The 18,572-nt window shown below is 42.5% G+C and overlaps 1 protein-coding gene across 3 annotated transcripts in view; it reads left to right on the top strand.

Moving 5' to 3' along the window:
* The window catches only part of GLRB (glycine receptor beta), a 93,427-nt gene extending 78,191 nt beyond the window's left edge, over positions 1-15,236 (top strand). Inside the window, exons 8-10 of one of the 3 annotated variants that reach the window (XR_006390442.1) lie at positions 2,892-3,044; positions 9,257-9,381; positions 12,686-12,824. Coding sequence is in view for 2 of the 3 variants with exons in the window: in XM_044298644.1 (XP_044154579.1) it covers positions 2,892-3,044; positions 12,686-12,978; positions 14,338-14,634 (743 nt within the window). In the remaining variant the exon portion in view is untranslated. Of the gene's footprint in view, positions 1-2,891; positions 3,045-9,256; positions 10,884-12,685; positions 12,979-14,337 lie in introns of those variants that run through there. The other 2 variants (XM_044298644.1, XM_044298513.1) reach the window with 2 other exon arrangements.
* Positions 15,237-18,572: the final 3,336 nt, after the last annotated feature.

Here is an 18,572-nt window from a genome sequence, read left to right as displayed (position 1 = left end):
GCAGCAGGGCATGCATCAGGTTGGCAATACGGGGCTCCCGTTCTTAGGATCGCGGGGGATCCACGGTCACTTTGCTATCCCCTATTTAGTGCATAGGGGATAATCTTTAATTACCAGAGTACTCCTTTTAACCCATTCCCATCCTGCTGATGGGAAAGTAGTTAATGCTTACCAAGGTACTATTACGGCAGTTATAGTACAGGCTCAGGGCTGTGCTCACCATCACATGCTTTTTGACTTACACCTTTTGGCTCCACACTCTAATAGCTGGGAATGGAGATAACGCTGTCCCCAGATGTTTAACCCCTTTGATGCTATAGTCAGTGCTGACCACAGATCTAAGTGGTTGGAGAGAGGGAAAGGTCTTCCTCTCTCTTATCCCATTAGCCCTTGTGACACAATGGCAGGGTGCTGAGGGATTGCTGTGGCCGAAGAATGGCCTCCAAACCTGCCATATACAGATGGCTATTAGGCCATTTCTAATTTAATGTAATTAACATAATACACGGCAATGAAGCTCATACATCTGCTGTGGTTGGGAGGTACCTTCTATGGTATAATGCTAACCCTAACAATTTATTAAAGGGGATGTCCAGGATTAAAAAAAAAAAAAAACATTGCAGTTTTCTTCCAAAAACTGCTCAGCTCCAATAAAGTAAATGGGACTGAGCTACAGACGACACACAGCCTGTAGACGGGTTGGCACTGTTTTTGAATGAAAGCAGCCATGTTTTTCTAACCCTGGAACCCCTTTAAAAATACAGGAAGTCACTGTTTTCTGACCAAAGTCAAACTGTATGAATCCAGTAAGCACTTAAGCTCTCACTTCTCCTAGAGACATGATGTTGCTTACAGTGATAAATTAGTAAAATATTCTGGGTACTGTCTTTCAACAGCAGCTGCATTGCTGAAGGTTGTCAATCCCTGGTGTAAACTCACATTCCCATCCTATATTAAAAAAGATTAACAAATTGCCAAAACTATCTAATTGATGTACAGGATATCAAGGCCACCTTCTGTTCACATCCTCCTAAATCGCACTTATTAAATATTCTCTTCATGAAATATTCACAGTAATGATTTCCCCCAGCTACAACCAGATTTATTGGTATCCAGATATCATTAGCGGGACCTTAATCACACATATTTTCATGAATACTCGCTATTGCAACCACTTATTGCAGTTAAATATGTCTATATGCAGACATTAAGATGCCGGCATACCTAGAGTCACCTCCTTATGAATATTTCAACTCAAAGCCGAGTAATTATTGAGACTTGATGAAAACCTTTACGTAGTCAGTGCAGAGAATCATGTTGGTCATACCTCCCTGTATGATGATCTCTAGAAACTTGAGCATTGATCTCACCCAGCGTGTGCTAGGCTCTACTGCCTTGTCCAAAGGTCAGATGAAGTTGTCCAGTTGCCTGACACAGAAATCAATGTTTGTTGAGTGTAGTTCTCTTTTGTACAGTAAAGAAAGAAAAAGTTCAATGACTATATGGAAGCCAGTGTTAACGTTTAAGTTATTTTTTTCTCTTTATATATCAGTGGTACTGTATATGGCTTGTATCTACCACCAGCATTTAAGCTATAGCATTCCTACTGTTTTATCGCCTACCTCTTACTAGGATGAGGCGGCAGTGCCTTATTGGAAGCACTTTGCCGCTTTTTCAGCTCTAGTTAGCTCATTTTTATGGGCAGCTGCACAGAAAGCTATTATAATCAATGACTGTCCAATGTAGTAGACTTTAGCTCAGATTTTCAATTTTATTATTGCTGTGGCAAAAGTCCACAACACATACTGTAATTTTAGGACTATAAGACGCATCAATCCATAAGACGCACTTAGGCTATAGAGGAGGATAATGAGAAAAAATACTTTTTATCAGACCCCATTCAGACCTCTGTATCAGACTCCCTCACTCCTCAGACCTAGGATCAGACCCCAAGCTCCATCAGACCTCATATTAGACCTCCAAGCTCCATCAGACCTCAGATCAGACCCCCAAGCTCCATCAGACCCCCATCAGATTAGACCTCAGTATCAGACCCCCTTTCCTTCTCAGATCAGACCCCCAAGTTGCTTTAGCCAAAAATAATAGATTAATTTGCCTCTCCTGCTCCGGACCGCATGCTCTTCCTGCACTCATTGCTCCCTTGTCTTCTTGACATCACTCAGCGTCTGGTCATAGGGCGCGCCTACGTGCACTACTTCCTGATGCTGTGCACAGTAACGACACAGTGCAGAGCAAGACCCAGAAGAAAAGTGAGCAGCAAGTACGGTTAGCGGAACACTTCACTCACCACTATTATTAGCGCTTGACGATAAGACGCATTGCCACCCCCACCCCCACCCCCCCATTATTGCAGATCTGCACATCCTAAAGCCCCCAAGGATTTTTGGGATGCATGTCTATGGTGTTTTGTAGAAGCCTATATTATTGCATTGGAATACAATCTGTTGATTTTCAGTGCAATTTCTGCACCAAAAACTTCAAGGCCTAAGATTGGCCCAACATTTTTTTTATTGTGCACCAGTAAAGCGTATGAGAGGTATTTTGCTCTCAGGAGTAAGTTGAAGAGCAAAACAAGGTAAGATACTGTGGGGAAGATTTATCAAACTGGTGTAAGCTAGAACTGGCTTAGTTGCCCACCAATCAGATTCCACCATTAATTTTTCACAGCTCCTTTGGAAAATGAAAGGTGGAATCTGGTTACTATGACCAACTAAGCCAGTTCTACTTTACACCCGTTTGATAAATCTCCCTCTGTATTTTTAATGTCTCTTTTTTTTATTTTAGATTTAATGAAGTAATAAAAACATAGGTAAAGTCTTTATGATGGAGATAACAAAATTGAATCTTTTTTTTCCATTTTTTTATTCAAGGTTACTACACCTGTGTAGAGGTCATCTTCACCTTGAGGCGGCAGGTTGGATTCTATATGATGGGTGTTTATGCACCCACCCTGCTTATAGTTGTCCTTTCGTGGCTTTCTTTCTGGATCAACCCTGATGCTAGTGCTGCCCGAGTTCCATTAGGTAATCTACATTAAAATGTATTAATATCCGACACATTTTAAATTATGCATTCATTCATACAAGAGAATACATATACATATTTAAAGAGGACCTTTCACCACTCCTGACATGCCTGTTTTAATATCTTCATGCATTCCCCATGTAATAACAATTCTGGAGCATCTATTCTTATGCCTGTATGTTGTGCCATTCCTCTATTATTTCTACTAGAAGTTATGAATGAATTGCTAGCAGTCTGCAGTAAGGGTACAGAGGGAAGGTAACCAGTTGGGGAAGGGGGGGGGGGGGGTGTACCTGCACAGACTGACCATCCAATCAGTGCTGCCATTTTCAGACTGTGCACACACCCCTAACTGGTTACCACCCCTCTGTACCCTTACTGCAGACTGCTAGCAATTCATTCATAACTTCTAGTAGAAATAATAGAGTAATGGCACAACATAGGGCCATAAGAAAATATGTTCCAGAACTGTTATTATATGGGGATACATGAGGCTATTAAAACAGGCCTGTCAGGAGTGGTGAAAGGTCCTATTTAATAAAAAGAAAAAAGCGCAAGCTTATTTATGAAGACATTGAGGGTTGTTTCACATACCTGTCTTAGGCCCCTTTCACACGGGCAAGTTTTCCACACGGGTTCAATGTGTGACGTGAACGCATTGCACCCGCACTGAATCCTGACCCATTCATTTTAATGGGGCAGTGTACATGAGCAATGTTTTTCACTCATCACTTGTGCATTGCGTGAAAATCGCAGCATGTTCTATATTCTGGGTTTTTCACGCAACGCAGGCCCCCATAGAAGTGAATGGGGCCGCGTGAAAATCGCAAGCATCCGCAAGCAAGTGCAGATGCTATGCGATTTTTCACTTATGGTTGCTAAGGAGATGATGTTAAATTGGGATGAGGTCCATTCACTTTATTCACTGAATACAGAATGCTAAGTAAAATGTCCCTTAAAGTTAAAAAATAAAAATAATTACCTCATCCACTTAATCGCGCAGCCGTTATCGTCTTCTTTCTTCTTCTTCTTCTGTAGGACCTACAAAAGGACCTGTGCTGACGTGAGCGCGGTGACGTCAGTGTAGGTCCTTCTGAATGAAGATAGAAGGTTCTTCTATCTTCATTCAGCAGGTCCTCCGAGAAGAAGAAAGAAGACAATAACGGCTGCGCAATCAAGTGGATGAAGTGAGTAATTTTTTTATTTTTTTACTTCAAGGGACATTTTACTTTGCATTCTGTATTAGGCCCCTTTCACACGAGCGAGTATTCCGCTCGGGTGCGATGCGTGAGTTGAACGCATTGCACCCGCACTGAATCCTGACCCATTCATTTCTATGGGGCTGTTCACATGAGCAGTGATTTTCACGCATCACTTATGCGTTGCGTGAAAATCGCAGCATGCTCCTCTTTGTGCGTTGCAGTGCGATAATCCACGCAACGCAGGCCCCATAGAAGTGAATGGGGCTTGCGTGAAAATCGCAAGCATCCGCAAGCAAGTGCGGATGCGGTGCGATTTTCACGCATGGGTTGTAGGTGACAGTCTATTCACTGTATTATTTTCCCTTATAACATGGTTATAAGGGAAAATAATAGCATTCTGACTACAGAATGCATAGTATAATAGTGCTGGAAGGGTTAAAAAAAAATAAAAAAGTTAACTCACTTTATCCTCTTGTTCGCGTAGTTTGTTCCCGGTCTGTTCTTTGCTAGCTGTGGGCTAAAGGACCTGTGGTGATGTCAGATCACATGCTCCAATCACATGGTCCATCACCATGGTGATGGAGCATGTGATCTGACATCACCACAGGTCCTTTAGCCCAAGCCCACAGCTAGCAAAGAACAGACCGGGAACGAACTACGCGAACAAGAGGATAAGGTGAGTTAACTTTTTTATTTTTTTAACCCTTCCAGCACTATTATACTATGCATTCTGTAGTCAGAATGCTATTATTTTCCCTTATAACCATGTTATAAGGGAAAATAATACAATCTTCAGAACATCAATCCCAAGCCCGAACTTCTGTGAAGAAGTTCGGGTTTGGGTACCAAACATGCGCGATTTTTCTCACGCGAGTGCAAAACGCATGACAATGTTTTGCACTCGCGTGGAAAAATTGCGCATTCTCCCGCAATGCACCCGCCTCTTATCCGGGCAAAAAACATGACACCCGTGTGAAAGAGGCCTTAAAGTATGCTATTATTTTTCATTATAACCATGTTATAATGGAAAATAATAAAATCTACAGAACACGGAACCCAAATCCGAACTTCAGTGAAGAAGTCCGGGTTCTGGTGTGAGTACCACATTCAGTTTTTTTTTATCACGCGCGTGCAAAACGTTTTCAAACACAGACAAAACTGACTGAAATCGCGTGGGTTTCCCTCAATGCACCCGAAACTCATCCGGACCTCTTCTGCAACGCCGTGTGAAAGGGGCCTTAGTAAAAGCCCAGCTGGTTGAAGATCTGACAAATTTATTGAAAGGTGCACTGCTCTTAATCAGTTTGTCACAACTTCTGCTGTACATGCGGCAGAATAGAAATCTAAAAGGAGCCGGAGTAGATTTTTGGAGTAATGTGCACACATGTTGTTAAATGATTTTGGCTGCGGATCTCCCGCTTCCTCCCACCCACTTTTTGGAAAAGTGGCAAGAGTGTCAAAAATAGCTAAACAGTCCCAAATATTGTTGCAGAACTGCACTTGGTTGCATCAATTTCTCTTACGGTTTCAACCCTCTGTGTCTGCTACCGTTAGCAGTTATTATAAATAACATTTCCTATATATCTACTCAATAGCGACAACTGCTAGCTGTGCAGCATTTAAAGGGAGTCTCGCAGCAGGTGTTCGCAAAGTACCCGTTAGGGCTTGCAAAGACTATTAAAACAGTGATTTTATAATGGTAATGCATTGCTGCAGTCAACAGAAAAAAGCACTTTGCTCCAATATCCTTTTGAACAGTTTTATGCTGTTTTTTTACCTGGTTTCATAATCTCATGCCTGTGCGAAGTGCCACAATTTCAGTGCATATGCAGCATGGTACTTTTCTGTGGAGCAGAAACCAGATGCTGTACTGTGAATAAGCCACAGGTGTGAGATGACCGTTCCAGGAGAGGGCAGGATTCAGATGCTTGGCCCTGTCAATCACCAAAGAAAGGAGGAGCTTCCTGTCTTTGGGGCAGAACAAAAGTCAGACACTGTCCCCTTTGATGTACCAAACTGCTCATTAGCATATTGTAACAAAGTGCTTTTTCTGCTAAACGCAGCATTTACCATAAAGAAGGTACTTTTTCAGTAGTCTCTGCAGTCCCTGCCTGCCACTATGCTTGGTTTATTATGCAACTTCCCATAGACTGTGACTATAGACACATTTGGAATATTTTTATTATTAATTGTAGTTTGGGCTAAAAAAACTTTTTTTTTTTGTTTGTTTTTATTACAAATTCCATCCAGTGCTTGTAGCCTAGAAACAAGTGATTTTATTACAACTTTTCAGACCGACACCAACTCATGAGGGTCCACTTTTATATGGCAGGAAAAGAAGACACAGCTGGCTATTGTGTGAAAAATGCATAATTCAGCCTTCTTTCCAATTGGGGGAAAAAAGATGAGTGTCTCACACTAGCTAATGTACTCTAGCCATACCAAATCAATAAATAACCTTTTAAACAGACCTTCAAGCATAACTAGAATAACGTCTAAGGCTACTTTCCCACTGTTGTTTCTGGGTCTGCTTGTGAGATCCGTTTCAGGGCTCTAGTAAGGCTACTTTCACACTTGCGGCAGTGTGATCCGGCGGCCAGTTCCGTCGTCGCAACTGGCCGCCGGATTTGCCGATCTGCTGCTGACTGAAAGCATTTGTGAGACGGATCCGGATGCGGATCCGTCTCACAAATGCATTGCGAGGACGGATCCGTCTCTCCGCTTGTCATGCGGACCGACGGATCCGTCTTGTACATTTTTCTCATTTTTACCGATATGCGCATGCCGGAACGACGGATCCGGCATTCCGGTATTCTGAATGCGATCCGGCGCTAATACATTCCTATGGGAAAAAATGCCGGATCCGGCGTTCAGGCATGCTACGGTTTTCTCTTTTGCCTGATCAGTCAAAACGACTGAACTGAAGACATCCTGATGCAAACTGAACGGATTACTCTCCATTCAGAATGCATGGGGATAAAACTGATCAGTTCTTTTCCGGTATAGAGCCCCTGTGGACGGAACTCTATGCCGGAAAAGAAAAACGCTAGTGTGAAAGTACCCTAAGCAGCCCAAAACGGATCAGTTAAGCCCTAATGCATTCTGAATGGATAAGGATCCGTTCAGAATGCATCAATTTTGCTGCGTTTGGTCTCCGTTGCGTTTTTTAGACTGTCACTGAAACGCAGCTTGCAGCGTTTTGGTGGTGTCCGCCTGACTAAGCGAAGCCAAACCGATCAGTCCTGACTTACAATGCAAGTCAATGAGGACTGATCGGTTTTTCACTGACACAATATGGTGCAGTTGAAAACGGATACGCCCCCCATTGACTTTTAATGTAAGTCAAGACTGATCCGTTTTGACTTAGACTCTTTTTTGAATGAATAATGCAAACAGAGTGTTTGCATTATCAGTGCGGATCCGTCTGTGCAGATACAAGACTGATCCGCACCAAACGCCAGTGTGAAAGTAGCCTTAGCCATCTGCAAATAACTTTTTCTAAGGGTATTTTCACACTTGTGGCAGAGGATTCCGGCAAGCAGTTCCGTCGCCGGAACTACCTGCCGGATCCGGCAATCCGGACGCAAACTGATGGGGTTTGTCAGACGGATCCGGATCTGTCTGAAAAATGCATTGACATACCGGATCCGTCTCTGGTGTCATCCGAAAAACGGGTCCGCTATAAAAAATGTTTGCATTTTGCGCAGACCGGAAAGCCGGATCAGTTTTGCCGGAACACTTAATGCCGGATCCAACACTAATACACTTCAATATAAATTAATGCCGGATTCGGCATTCCAATCGGAGAAGCCTTGGGGGGGCCTCTGGTCTTGTATTATATTTATTATGGAGACCGCCTAGTATACAGGAGTACTGTAGGCTAGGCAACTGTTCTCAAAATTTCTGGGGAAAATATGTGCAAAGTAGCATGTCTAACATCTGGTTGCATGAGAGAGGTTTAGCTTTCCTTTCTTTTTTGTCAGGAAATGTAATTTACATGTCTTTCCCAGAAACCCAAAGATATGTAAATTACCTTTCTAGCAGAATTAAGATTTGCTCATTTGCATATATTTTTCACAGAAACCAAGAGCAGTTTTGCCTGCCTAACAATAATCCTATATATATTATTTTTTTATTTTATTTTTTCTCTTCCATGAAACCCAGTAAGGCTACTTTCACACTAGCGTTCGGCTGTCCGCTCGTGAGCTCCGTTTGAAGGGGCTCACGAGCGGACCCGAACGCTTCCGTCCAGCCCTGATGCAGTCTGAATGGATGCGGATCCGCTCAGACTGCATCAGTCTGGCGGCGTTCAGCCTCCGCTCCGCACGGACAGGCGGACAGCTGAACGCTGCTTGCAGCGTTCGGGTGTCCGCCTGGCCGTGCGGAGGCGTGCGGATCCGTCCAGGCTTACAATGTAAGTCAATGGGGACGGATCCGATTGAAGATGCCACAATATGGCTCAATCTTCAAGCGGATCCGTCCCCCATTGACTTTACATTGAAAGTCTGGACGGATCCGTCCGAGGCTATTTTCACACTTAGCTTTTATATGCCAATATAATGCAGACGGATCCGTTCTGAACGGAGCCTCCGTCTGCATTATTATGATCGGATCCGTTCAGAACGGATCCGATCGAACGCTAGTGTGAAAGTAGCCTAAGGCATAGAAGTTCCTCTCAGATTCTCTTTCTATCTCTTATTCTCTCTCATTCTTTGTCTTTTTTTTTTTCAGTAAAAATCTTGCTGTGTCTGCCTTTATGGCAACATATAGTAGAATTCCAAGGTTCAGTTTTCCAGGTGTGGCAACAAAAAAGAATATGAAACAAACTATTGTTCTGTGTTCTACAAGATCCAATTAATATTGATAAATTCACAATATTTTAACGATGATCTGTATATTTTTATAGAACACCTGATTTGACTGTTATTATTCCTCTTAACAGTGGTGCATTTTGTAAATAAATGGATGCATATACTGTAACATGTTGACAATTTTTTTTTCATTCTCAGACCATTCCATACGTAAAACATTCCCATCTGTGTGTCTTCCATAAGTTTTTTGCATGTGGGACATCAGTGTGCCATGGACATCCATCACTTGATCATCACTCATCATTAAGGAGTGGCAGCTAAGTGTACGATTTGTATATTCACTTACCTCTTCTATGGATGGATTGTGTATCTGTGGAATGTCGTTGTTTTTTTTTCTAGCCTCATCATTTGACAATAAATATGTAAAACTGTAACCATTGTTTAATAAGTAGTGTTGAGCGAACGTGTGTTTTAAGTTCGGTGTCTAAAGTTCGGGTTATCGAAGAATCCCGTTATGGATTCCGCTACCACGGACCATAATGGAATTTAGAATCCATAACTGGATTGTTCGATAACCCGAAGCCGAAATTTAGACGCCGAACTTAAAAAACAAGTTCGCTCAACACTATTAATAAGTTTGAGCGTTCAGCCACAGGCAACAGGAGAGTAAAATTTGTGACATGGGCTATTAGGGTTCCATAGCATCCCCAGCCATATCATTTGTATATATTATGTAATAATGCAATCATAATTTTCCCATAGATAAAATATTTGGGCTAGTATTTTACTTATATAAGTTGTATCATCTCAAGCAGTGGTGGCATATCGCTAGGATATGCCACCAATGTCTGTTAGGCCCACCTCTGGGACCCAAAGCTATCTTTAAATCGGAGCCTACAAAGTGAAGGAAAGTGGACGGACTGCCCGTGTGCAGACGCTCTCCATTCATTTCTGTGCGAGAGTCGAAAATAGCTAAGCAGAGCAATCAGCTATTTTCAGAAGTCCCATAGAATTGAATGGTTAAGCACACCGCCCAAGAGCGGCCACTGCTCCATTGACTTCTATGGGGCTGATGTAAATAGCCGAATCGGCGCTTATCTATTTTCGTCAGTCCCAAAGAGATGAATGGAGGGCGGTCACACATGCGGGCTCCATTCTAAAGATAGTTGCGGGTCCTAGCAATATGACACAACCTCTTTTAATAAAATGTATTTATATGCCTTTTTTACAGTCCCAAATTACAAGTCTATGACGGTCTGTATCGTGCACTGTGTCCAATCTTCGTGTGGTAGCTTAAATGGTCTTTCATCAGGCGCTGTCCTTCACACTGATTAGCTTAGGTTCTAAGTGTCATTGAATCTGTACGACATGTATCCACTTAGTTGTATGAAAATAACCTTTGAAATGAACATTTTATTTTTTTAAAGAAGTATTCTTTCTCAGGCTTAACCTTTATATTGGTGGAGTCGTACTGTCTTGTTCATGTTTTGTATCATGATCTATAGGGCTGCTATGACTATATAAATGCTGCACATGTCCTTTTTTTAAAAAAAACTTATCATTAATATTATTTCTCTTTATTTTTTTGTGAGGTTTTTTTTTTTTTTCCATAAATGCTTGATTGTCAATAAATCTGGCGACCAGGCATACCAAGAAAGTGTTGCAGTCTGGCAGAGACATTCCTGGAAAAACTTTTCTGTGTGGTTAAGCATTATTATGCTGAAAAATGACAGTTGCAAGCCCTGCCATTAGAGGGAACACTGCTGCTAGGTAGCTGCAGGATGTCCCGCACATATAGCTGAGGCTACTTTCACACTAGCGTTCGGGCGGATCCGTTCTGAACGGATCCGCTCATAATAATGCAGATGGAGGCTCCGTTCAGAACGGATCCGTCTGCATTATTTTTAGCATAGAACAGCTAAGTGTGAAAATAGCCTCGTACGTATCCGTCCAGACTTTCAATGTAAAGTCAATGGGGGACGGATCCGCTTGAAGATTGAGCCACATTGTGGCATCTTCAAACGGATCCGTCCCCATTGACTTACATTGAAAGTCTGGACGGATCCGCACGCCTCCGCACGGCCAGGCGGACACCCGAACGCTGCAAGCAGCGTTCAGCTGTCCGCCTGTCCGTGCGGAGGCGAGCGGAGCGGAGGCTGAACGCCGCCAGACTGATGCAGTCTGAGCGGATCCGCCTCCATTCAGACTGCATCAGGGCTGGACGGCTGCGTTCGGGTCCGCTCGTGAGCTCCTTCAAACGGAGCTCACGAGCGGACCAGCGAACGCTAGTGTGAAAGCAGCCTGAGCTGTCAGTGCCCCTCATATCACTACTAATGGTGACTGACTGTCGTATGCAGTGGCTCTCCATATCATCTTATCTGCAGTTGGGGCAGTGTGTCGCTCCACCGCAAAGGCAGGATTGAAGCGCTCACCACGAAGCCTCCATACTTAAACCTGGCCATAGCTGGATTCCAAACAGAACCTGGATTTATCACCAAAGACAATACAGTTCCAGTCTGTAGCAGTCCAGGTTTCTCGTTCACGACATCACTACAAACAAAGGCGATGATGGCTAGCTGTCAATGTTGGGACACATAATGGGTACTATGACACCAAAGTTTGTTCTGCTAAGCTCCTGGCAATAATGGTGGATAACCAAACCGAGGGAGCTGCTCATGCTTGTTGGCAGATCAAACAATCCTCTCTACTGTTGGACTGTCTGGGCCATCCAGAGCCAGTTTGCAATGTTTGTGTCCTTGCATAAAGACTGCTTCCGACACATCCTAACAAGCTAGGTCATTATAGCCTAGATGGCAAGAACTTCATCAAAACGACCATCCCTTTTCTCTTAGTGCAATGGTGGTCTGTCAGTCTGGGCAAAATGTCTTTGAGTGCGTGATAGAGGCTCGTCTAGCAGTAAATAATCTCTCACTAAAAGGTACACTACCCAAAAGTTGCCTCTTAGAGCCTTTTTATAGGGCAGCGGTGGAAGCAGTTTTACACTTTCTTGTGGCAAGACCCAGTCATCAGACCATAACTGGGTCTGACTGCTGGCATCCCTACCGGTCACAAGAACGGGGTCCGTGCAAGTACAGCCAAGTGCAAGCTCTTTGGTGTCGCCGGCTGCCCAATAGAGCTGAATGGAGCAGCAGCGTGCATGTCTGTTTTCCTCTCCAATGAAACAGAGACACACAGGCCCACTGTCCCAGCAGTTGAACCTCCAATGATCAGACACTTAGCCCTATCCTGAGGATAGGGGATATATTCTTGCAATGGGACCACCCCTTTAATATATCTCTCTAAAGAGGTCATAAAAGACATTTACAAATGAATAGTGCTAGTAGAATTGATTAGTGCAGGCTGCTGCTTGCAGCAGTGGGATCCCAATTCCAGATTCAAGCAGTGTAACATCTACAAGAAGTATATCTGTTCTCTGTGTTCCTGTGTCCATTTTAGCTAGTTACCTGGTTTCCTCTGATGCTTCAAAAAATATACTGTATGCCTATAGGATACAGGGACCTGCAGTAAGAGTTCATTGGTTTTACATACCGTGATACAGAAAATGCCATCACCATAGAAATAACTGGAACTGTGCTACTACTTTTTTTTTTTTTGTTCACTTTCCAGGTATATTTTCCGTTCTGAGCTTGGCATCAGAGTGTACCACCCTGGCACAAGAACTGCCGAAGGTGTCCTATGTGAAAGCCATTGATGTGTGGCTTATTACTTGTCTCCTTTTTGGCTTTGCCTCCCTTGTTGAGTATGCTGTAGTCCAGGTCCTCCTGAACAGCCCCAAGAGGATTGAAGCTGAGAAAGCCAAAATTGCAAAGGCTGAGCAAGCAGAAGGAAAGGGACCCAATGCTGCGAAAAAGAATACAGTGAATGGGACCGGGACACCAGTTCATATCAGCACATTGCAAGTATGTATCTTCTTAAAATAAAGCATGAAATGACCATTTAGATAGATGTCAATATTTCTTCCAGATTATACGGTATATTTTACAGTGTCCTGTTACCTCTTCTGACATGTCTGGTTTAGTAAATGCTTGTATTCACCCTAATGTAACAAATGTGGAACATGTTTTCTCATAACCTCACATTGTACCATTCCCCAGTTATTCCTATTAGTAGTTTGTCAATGAATTTGCAACTGGGCATTGCCAGTTAGAGGCGGGCCCCTACACAGTCGGCTACTGTCTAGTCAGTGCCACCATTGGCGGATTGCAGATTCACATCCCTTTGACAGAAAGGAAACACCCACTTGTCAATTTATTCATACATTTCATGGGAAGATGCTTCAGAAATGTTACTTCATGTTATGTGTGTGTGTTTAATACAAGGGTTAAAACCTTAACGCATAACTGAGTTAAAAAAAAAAAAGTTTGCATAATGGCTGTGCTTCACTGTAGAATCATAACTGAAGGAATTTTTTTTTTTTGTCTTTCTCAGCCATATTATTGCCTCTTTCATCTGTACAGCTGGATGCATTTCTCTAACAAGCAAGGGGCATCTCCCTTCTGCAGAATCTGCCAGTACTGTACTGCAGTAATCTCCCTTCCCTTACTTCCAAATATATTTGTGTTCTTCTAGAGAGCTCAGAAAGCTGCTAAGGAGGGCAAAATCTGACTTATAGACACAGAGAGGCTTATCTGATCTTCAAAAGCTGTGTACAGGCAGGGCTGCTATCTGGCTCAGCTAGCTCTGACACGTCCCCATTTCCTGTGAGCTGTCTGTTACTAGAAATGGCAGTGGACTGCAAATCAGGTGGCAGTGGGACTCTAGTGGCCATCACTTTACAGCTTTTTTTTCAGCTGGATAGAGACATATTTTTTTTACAATGAAGTGATTTAGAAATGTGCTAATTACACCATTCTCTATTAAATAAAATTGTGTGAAAGTTCAGTGACTCTTTAATGCATGGAAAAGGAATTTATATATTTTTTACAGATATTCACAACTTTTTATTGCTTACACATAAGAAATGTAAGACATATACCCCTACAGTATATTTAGTAGCCTACCCTTGGATACTCCTCAGAAATGGTGTTTACCCGTATATGATTGATCTTTTATTAGATTTATTTTATATTGTATATTCCATAGAGCTTTATGAGGAAGGTTTCTTTTACTGTTGATCCCATCTGCTACAGTCTAGATGTCAGTGTGCAAAGGCATCTTAGAAAATTCTTTTTTTTCCCCCAGTATACGCACGCCTGTATTTGATGTTTATTTCAGAGCTTCTTAGATCAATAATTTAGCTTACTGTTTATTATTCCCAGGTTGGAGAAAATAGATGCAAAAAAGTATGCACTTCTAAATCCGATCTGAGGTCCAATGACTTCAGCATCGTTGGAAGCTTGCCCAGAGATTTTGAATTGTCCAATTATGATTGTTATGGAAAACCAATTGAAGTCAACAACGGTCTGGGAAAATCTCAAGCGAAGAATATCAAAAAGCCTCCTCCTTCCAAGCCGGTCATTCCCTCTGAGGCCAAACGGATTGACCTTTACTCAAGGGCGCTGTTTCCATTCACCTTTTTGTTCTTTAATGTCATATACTGGCTGGTATATTTATGATGACTCTGATTCTCACTTTGAGTTCACAAAACAAGTCGCCATTACTCTCACACTCTTTAAAGCCAACCCGTGATCTTGTCTACATTTGCAAAGCAATATCTTACATTGTAGATGCCATGCTCTTGTAATGAAAATTGGCTTTTTTTAAATGGAAGCATGACACTGCAATGTCTGTGCTTAAACTAATGTATATAAGTGTAAGGTTTCTGCTATGAACACAGTTCTGAGTAATGCATACATAAGCCCCCCCCCCCCCCCCCCTCCAACCTCTACCGTTTTAAGGGAGCTTGGTGCACGTTAAGCCTCATCCAAACCATAGATCAATATATATAGTATTGAAGGATCAATCCTTATTCTTTTCAAAGAAAAATATATGCGTTTGGATTGCACTGTGTCCATACGACAAAATGTACAGTTCTACATATCATATATATATAAATATACGGACTTCATAATTAAATAGATTATAAGGCTCCTGTCAAGGTGTAAGATAAATGATCAAAGACTATTTTTTTTGTAGAATTTAAGAAACTGCGCTGTATTCTTTGCGTGAACTGAAAGTTAATGTGTGAAAAAAAAATCTATTAAAAACTGTAAATGGAGTGTGTCTCAGCTGATATGTGTTGTAAGCTAATGGAATATATAAAATCTGTAAGTATAACCACAAAACGAGTATAGGGTTCGCACACATCAAATACATACCTTTAACGACATCTGTCAGCAACTGGCTGACCTGTTCCATGTGCGCTTGGCAGCTGAAGACATCTGTGTTGGTCCCATGTTCATGTGCCCACATTGCCGACAAAAATGATGTTTTTATATATGCAAATGACGCTCTAAGAGCAACGAAGGCAGTAACTCCCTGTGTCCTTACAGCACGCACCACGTGCAGTAGCCGGGTCTCAATACCCCAGCTACATCAGCCTCACCACCGCAACAGCATTGCCTAACCAAGTATATCAGAAAAGCCACAGCGCTTCAGCCACATCTATTTCATCTCTGGCAAAGCATTGTACATTGTCAGGAAAAGTGACCGGGGAGCATTAAACAAACAGCAAACATCCAGCTGCACCTGCAGCTGCAGCACACCAGACTTGATAAAGGGGTCATGCGCACCCCAAAACGCGTTGTCTCTCAATAAACCCGTACTTGTCAAAATCGGTTGTGATTTGCGCCTTACGTCCACCAGCTTGCCAGACCACATAGGTCGTGACAGGCACTGTCAGTATTTCTAGTATTCAACGAAGTGGCGACTTGGCCCTCGCCCTTTGGTTCCTTTGGACGCGGCAGCTCCAACCTGACACCTAGCTAATCCAGCGGACCTTCATCACGGTTGCACCCAATCGGTGCAACCTAAACAGGTGAGCAGCACATACTCATCTTAAATTGAAGAACGCTGTTTCATCTTTACCTATTTACCCTATGAGCGCCTTTCTCATCCTGTGGCCACATATTTGATATATAAAATGTAACAGGTACAGTATGGGCACATCTCAGTCTGAGTGTGGAATTACAGACTAATGTCCTTGAGCCCTAACAGATAAAGAGCTTCTGGGCTAGATTGTGTAGAGAAGGAAAAGTCATCTGAAGGCTGAAAAATAATAGTTTTTGAAATTTGTGAAGAATAGGACATATTGGCCCAGATTTACTAATCCTAAAGATGGCTCAGGCTGCCTAGACCTGCACCGAATTCATCACAGGGGCTCAGGCTGGATGATAAAATGTCAATTATGGCTCATCTTAGACCATGCCTTTTTCCAGTAAGCCCCACAACACTGTCAAGCATGTTGAGAAAAGTGTAGAAACCCTAGATGCGCCAAATTGCACCAAATTTCTCCACTTTTTAGACAGCTCTTTGGCGCAGACACATTATTAAGTCTAAGCCCCATTGTGCTTTGAAAAAACTGAAATGATCTAAAAATATGCAATTTAGCAAAAATGAGATTTTTTAAAATTTCCTTCATTACAAAGTTATTTCTACCCACAGAGAAAAATAAAACAAAGGCCTCATAGAAATGAATGGGGCTTGTGTGAAAACCTGAAGGCATCTGGATACAATGCCTTTTTCACTGAAGGTTGCTAGGAGATGATGAGTGTTATTCTTCAGTTTTTCTTAACACACATGAAAAACGCATTAAAAACTGATTGCACCTATGTGGGAAAAACTGAAACGCTGAACGCAACCACGGATAAAACTGAAACCATCCGTTTTTTTTCCCCTGAAGAGACCCTGACTCATTCTATATCACTCGTATAAAATAAGCCTAATTTTTTTCTGTGAAAGGAAAAGAGTAAGCAGGCACACTCTGATTTGGGTCAATATATTAATTTATTTGTAAAGTGACTGTAAGGTGTATTAAAATATGTTCAATAAAATATCGTATTGGGGGATTGGGCTAGCTGTCCTTTTTGTAGAGATGGGTGGGTCACTAGCTGGTATTGAAGAGGTTATGGGAATAAAATCTATATGAGTATATACAGATATAAAATGTGCGCTACAAAGATGATGCGCTGGAAAAATATGAATATATGGATATAAAATGTGCGCTAGAAAAATGATGCGCTAGAAAAACAAAGAGGGTAAAAAATAATAATAAATGTCCTTATGAGTAGAATCGTCTATTCATGAAATAATAGTCTCAGAATAATACGTATTGCTCCTTATGTAAGGTAGTCTTATTCTTTTATGATAATATTCTCTAGATAGGAGGTAAATGATTATGAGAATGGGTATTGCGCCTTAGGACTCCTTTTATGATCCGTGCTGTTCAATGGAGGGTACGTGATGCGACTAAATGTTGTAGGTCAGTTAAGTTTCATAGAGCCGCAGACATGTGCATTAGTACATTGTATCATAAGATGATGTTGTGATTCTCATGCGGGTACTGTGGGAGGAAGGGGTGCTCTGTGCCTGGGTGCGGCGTCCCACACTTTCTCTGGCTGCAGAGGTCACTTACCCTTCACCCGGCGCTGCTGTCTTCGGTCCTCTAACGGTGATCTGTTCTCCCTGGGCGGCTGTCTTGGATCCGGGAGTCGGCGGTGTAGCCCGTGTTGCTAGGGACGCCGGGAGGCGTGGTTTGCGCATCTGTAAGGTGACGTAGGCTGTCACGTGGTCGCGGCTTGTATTGAATGGTCCCGGCTTGTTCTGGGTAATCCTCTAGCTCCGTTACGAGTGGTAGGTATTCCAACAATCCTCTGCTCCTTAAACGCGTTTCGGGAAACTCTCCCTTCATCAGTAAGTCTTAAAAATATGCATATAGTGCAGGATGTGCTGCCTACAGAGTCCAGTGTAGAAATGCAGTTATGTACAAGGCACACCTAAGGGCATATAGACTTCTGGTGGGCCGGTTGCAGAAATTCCGTTCATCTGTTTTGGCAGCAAGCACATTTTCTGTAAGACCATTCAAATGAGTAGAACAGTTGCAGAAATGTAACATTCAGCACTATTTTTACAGCATAAACCCACAGGTTCCTATTACAGCGGCTACCTTAAGGGCTCATTCAGACGGTCATATCCGTTTTTTTTTGCGGATTAGATGCTGACCCATTTACTTCTATGGGGCCCTTTTCTTCCATTCCAAGGCTCCGCAAAACAAATGGAACATGTCCTATACTTGTCAGTCTATGGATCCGCAAAAATGTGAAATACAATCCGTTTTTTTGTGGATGTGATGAACTGTCCACAAAAAACATCCGCATTTTTGCAGACAGCATATGGCCATCTGAATGAGCCCTAATGGAGATGTGAATGAAGCCTGACAAACCTGCTGTCTATGGCCTTAGGCTACTCACAATGTCCTCAGTATAACCTACCGCTCATACTGTATATCAAAGTCCTTGCAAGTAATACCCTTTTAATGCAAAAAAAAAACAGGATGAGAACCAAACATGGCTTGGGTCAGACTGGCCTACCAAAGGATCCTCTGGTGGGCCCAAGC

The sequence above is a fragment of the Bufo gargarizans genome, chromosome 1 (assembly GCF_014858855.1).
Source record: "Bufo gargarizans isolate SCDJY-AF-19 chromosome 1, ASM1485885v1, whole genome shotgun sequence".
NCBI lineage: Eukaryota > Metazoa > Chordata > Amphibia > Anura > Bufonidae > Bufo > Bufo gargarizans.
This window is presented reverse-complemented; position numbering and strand designations above follow the sequence as displayed.